At 37.9% G+C, this 5000-nt stretch overlaps 1 protein-coding gene across 1 annotated transcript in view; it reads right to left on the bottom strand.

Annotated features, from left to right (window-relative positions):
* The window catches only part of ndufaf6 (NADH:ubiquinone oxidoreductase complex assembly factor 6), a 55221-nt gene that overhangs the window by 34286 nt on the left and 15935 nt on the right, over positions 1-5000 (bottom strand). The window contains exons 3-6 of the mRNA XM_061956812.1: positions 4088-4210; positions 3884-3940; positions 2227-2329; positions 1975-2108 (exon numbers count right to left, since the gene is read on the bottom strand). Of these exons, the coding sequence (XP_061812796.1) occupies positions 1975-2108; positions 2227-2329; positions 3884-3940; positions 4088-4210 (417 nt within the window). The remainder of the gene's footprint in view (positions 1-1974; positions 2109-2226; positions 2330-3883; positions 3941-4087; positions 4211-5000) is intronic.

Genomic DNA, 5000 nt, shown 5'->3' with positions numbered 1-5000 from the left:
TTGATTGTTTTTTTTAAACTATTTGCATCATGGCTGTCCACAAAGAAAAATCCATAAATTAGCCACAACGTTTTATAAACGGCAGGGTTAAAAGCGCAGTAAAAAAGTAGCGGCTTATAGTCCAAAATTACAGTAATCCCTCTCGTATCGACCAGATTCTAAAATCTTTGTGTCAACACCACACATTTATGGATTGATCAGTTTTTCTTAAAGGGTAACTGCACTTTTTTTTAAATTTGCCAATCATTCACAATCCTTATGTAAGACAACAGCACATACTGAAGGAAGGCTTCCTTATATAAAACGTGTGCAGAGGTTTTTGGATGTTTTTTTAGAACGCTTTATAGGCGGAATAGATTGACTCTCCATTACCTTCATTGTTAGCTGACTTATTTACAATTTAGAATGCATGAACAAAAAAAAACATTTGTGTTCTTATCATGTACAGCAGGGGTGCTCACACTTTTTCTGCAGGCGAGCTACTTTTCAATTGATCAAGTCGTGGGGATCTACCTCATTCATATATATAATTTACATTTACTTATTTATGAAATATATGTTTTTGTTAACAAGTTAAAGGTGTTTAATGATAATGCAAGCATGTTTAACACATATAGTTAATATTGTTAAAAAATTAAAGGTGCTTAATGATAATACAAGCATGTTTAATACATATAGTTAATATTGTTAACAAGTTAAAGGTGTTTAAAGATAATGCAAGCATGTTTAACACATATAGTTAATATTGTTAACAAGTTAAAGGTGTTTAATGATAATGCAAGCATGTTTAACACATATAGTTAATATTGTTAAAAAATTAAAGGTGTTTAATGATAATACAAGCATGTTTAATACATATAGTTAATATTGTTAACAAGTTAAAGGTGTTTAAAGATAATGCAAGCATGTTTAACACATATAGTTAATATTGTTAACAAGTTAAAGGTGTTTAATGATAATGCAAGCATGTTTAACACATATAGTTAATATTGTTAAAAAATTAAAGGTGTTTAATGATAATACAAGAATGTTTAATACATATAGTTAATATTGTTAACAACTTAAAGGTGTTTAAAGATAATACAAGCATGTTTAACACATATAGATTCCTTTCTTTCATGAAGACAAAAATATAAGTTGGTGTATTACCTGATTCTGATGACTTGCATTGATAGGAATCAGACAGTGGTGCTGATAATGTCCGCATTTTCGAATGGAGGAGAAAAAAAGTCCTCCTTTGTGTCCAATACCACATGAAAGTGGTTGGTTTTTGGCATCTTATTTGTCCAGCTTCCGTACTCCTTTGTATACACTTTACAAGAAATACATTGTCGGCAAACTCCGTAGCTTGTTAGCTTGTGCACGCCAGCTTTCTGAGACTCTTATTTTGTGAGCACAACTGTGCAACTGTGCAGTCGGTCTTTAGAGTTTTGACGACAGGTACGGCGCCAGAGTCTGTTGAAATAAAGTGTTTCTCGCCTTCCTGTCGGTAATTTTAATGAGCTGGCAGCAGCCAGCGTCATCTCAGAAGACCCTTGGGTGCCGTGAATGTCAATCAAGTGACGAAAGTGACGTCATAGTGAAGATTTATGATCGCTCATTTTTAGGACTATTTTTTTAATGCCTGGCTGGTGATCGACTGACACACCCTCCGAGATCGACCGGTAGCTCGCGATCGACGTAATGAGCACCCCTGATGTACAGGTACATAAGGGTTTTGAATAATGAACATTTAAAAAATCTGATTTACTAACATTGTCCACAAGATGGCAGCAAATATGTAGCATTCAGAAACCGCCTGGTATATGTAATTTCCCCATTGTGGGATAAATAAACAGTCTATCCTATTTAAGACTAATTTGTAAGCACTCCGCAGTGCCACGCTTTGTTGAACTCATGACGTCAAAGTGAAGAGGCTGCTCTAAAACATAGAAACGTAGTAAATAGTTTTGCGAACATAGAAAGTCTCCGTACCAGCATGCAGATGTCCATGGGCAAGTAAACTCTCCGCCGTGCGCTGTGATGAGGCGTGGCTCTCAGACACGTCACAATGCCATGCGCCTTCCCGATGTGACTCGCCGCATGGTCGGCGTGGACGTCTTTCACTCCTAGCAACAACACGTACACATTTTTGTTTTTTTACACGTTGAAGATGGAGAAGCTCCTTTTCTCGTTGGTAGAAACGCTACAGTACCACTTTGTTTTGCTACTGTGAGACGTTCTTACCCAAAGACTCCAGGAGCAGGTACAAGAGCGACGACTGCGTGTTCTCAGCATACGACTCCAGCTCCTGCAGGTTTCTGTAGGCTCTGTCGTCCAGATCATTTTCCTAATGCACCACACCATAAAAACATTGCAACGTTTTCACTTCCGACACCAGTATTGAAGCCTTGAGTGTTAACCAATAAGATATCAGCAGGAATCATAGAAAGATGTAATTAGAGATGTCCGATAATGGCTTTTTTGCCGATATCCGATATAGTCCAACTCTTAATTACCGATTCCGATATCAACCGATACAGATATATACAGTCATGGAATTAACACATTATTATGCCTAATTTTGTTGTGATGCCCCGCTGGATGCATTAAACAATGTAACAAGGTTTTCCAAAATAAATCAACTCAAGTTATGGAAAAAAAAAATGCCAACATGGCACTGCCATATTTATTATTGAAGTCACAAAGTGCATTATTTTTTTTAACATGCCTTAAAACAGCAGCTTGGAATTTGGGACATGCTCTCCCTATATACACCCGGGGGGTGTATATTGTAGCGTCCCGGAAGAGTTCGTACTGCAAGGTATTCTGGGTATTTGTTCTGTTGTGTTTATGTTGTGTTACGGTGCGGATGTTCTCCCGAAATGTCTGTGTCATTCTTGTTTGGTGTGGGTTCACAGTGTGGCGCATATTTGTAACAGTGTTAAAGTTGTTTATACGGCCACCCTCAGTGTGACCTGTATGGCTGTTGACCAAGTATGTATTGCATTCACTTGTGTGTGTGAAAAGCCGTAGATATTATTTGATTGGGCCGGCACGCAAATGCAGTGCATTTAAGACACGCCCCCAATATTGTTGTCTGGGTGGAAAACGGGAGAAATTCGGGAGAATGGTTGCCCCGGGAGATTTTCAGGAGGGGCACAGAAATTCGGGAGTCTCCCGGGAAAATCGGGAGAGTTGGCAAGTATGACTGGGAGACGCAACTGCTCTTTACTTCTCCCTACGTCCGTGTACCGCTCCATACAGCGTCGTTTTAAAAAGTCATACATTTTACTTTCTGAAAGCGATACCGATAATTTCCGATATTACATTTTAAAGCATTTATCGGCCGATAATATCGGCAGTCCGATATTATCAGACATCTCTAGTTGTAATATTTTGTAGGGGGGAATGTTAGAAAAAGGCTTGATTAAGTGAGATGACTCAACAGCAGAGAAAAACACTAACATAACCCCCACCGCCACAATGTAGGTCTGTGGGAAATATTCCCAATGTTTTGTCCGTGGTGTATGACACCATCAGAAAGTAATATTAAAAACCTCTAAAGGCCTTATTGGCCACATGCGTGGACAGCACCTTTTAGCTATTGTTTCCAAAATTGTGTACACTACTGAATTGGACACTTATACTGCCATCTGGTGGTGTCAGAAGAGTATAACATACAATGGAATTTGGAAGAAAAAAAAAAGTGTAAAAATAAGAATTAGCATGTCACTAAACATGAAGTACACGTTTGTGTACATATGGACTAAGTACATCATATCAAAAGATGATTCTTAGTTTTATTCTAATTAGGGTCCAATAAGCCCAAATAGTAAAGAGAAATTAAAAAAAGCATGTAAACAAACAGCTTGGGCCTTAAGAGGTTAACGTGGAGCCTTACTCTCTCTGTTATGATCCTCGACAGCCATCTCTTTGTCAGCCTATGGTTCCTCACCACCTGCAAAAGTGTTTGAATACAAGAACAACAAGAAAATGACGAGTTTGTCAAAACATAAAAACATATATACAGGTCTTTTATTAGATGTCTTTAGATGATGTACCTATTGTTGTGACCTGTGAGTGTATGTTAAGTGGTGATAGTTACCCTCCATAGCTCGTTACTGACTGGCTGGTTTGGAGGCTTGTCTCGGTAAATGTCTTCTACCGCCGTCTTCCAGAACTGCATTCGCATTAAACCAAGCGTCTTCTGTGAGACAGAGTCCTTCACCTTGTGGTGGAACAAAAATGTTAGATCAGCGGTGTCCAAACTTTTTTCCACTGATGGCCGCACTCTGAAAAATGAAAGCCAGTGTGGCCCATTTTCGTATTTTTCATTTTAAAAACTGATACAATAAAAATATTTTTTTTTATATTTAGGGCTTCCCTCAAGTTTGGTCCCGGGAACCCGGAAGGGTCTCAGTCACAAAAATATTAAAAATAAGTCATACATTTTTTTTTTTATTCAACACTTAAATATCTAGATCAGTGGTTCTTAACCTGGGTTGGATCAAACCCTAGGGGTTCGGTGAGTCGGCCTCAGGGGTTCGGCGGAGGTCAAAACACACCAGACGCATCGTGTAAATAAAAACTTCTCCCTATCGCCGTATTACGAATACGGCAACATTTGACTGATTTGCAGGTGTGTAATTTGTTGTGAGTTCATGCACTGTGTTGGTTTTGTTGTTTGAACAAGGTGATGTTCATGCACGGTTCATTTTGTGCACCAGTAAAAAAACATGGTAACACTTTAGTATGGGGAAAATATTCACCATTAATTAGTTGCTTATTAACATGCAAATTAGTAACATATTGGCTCTTAACTAGTCATTATTAAGTACTTATTAATGCCTTATTCGGCATGGCCTTATTATAACCTTAACCCTCTAACCCTGGCCCTAACCAAATAACTAAAAATTAAGTCTTTCTTATGTAGAATATGTTCCCCATACTAAAGTGTTACCAAAAACATATAACTTTGTCTTGAATTTGAAAAAAAAAACATTTTATTTTTCACTAAA

Source organism: Nerophis lumbriciformis, linkage group LG04, assembly GCF_033978685.3.
Source record: "Nerophis lumbriciformis linkage group LG04, RoL_Nlum_v2.1, whole genome shotgun sequence".
Classification (NCBI taxonomy): Eukaryota; Metazoa; Chordata; class Actinopteri; order Syngnathiformes; family Syngnathidae; genus Nerophis; species Nerophis lumbriciformis.
Note: the sequence above shows the minus strand (reverse complement) of the source record. Positions and strands in the feature narration are given on the sequence as shown.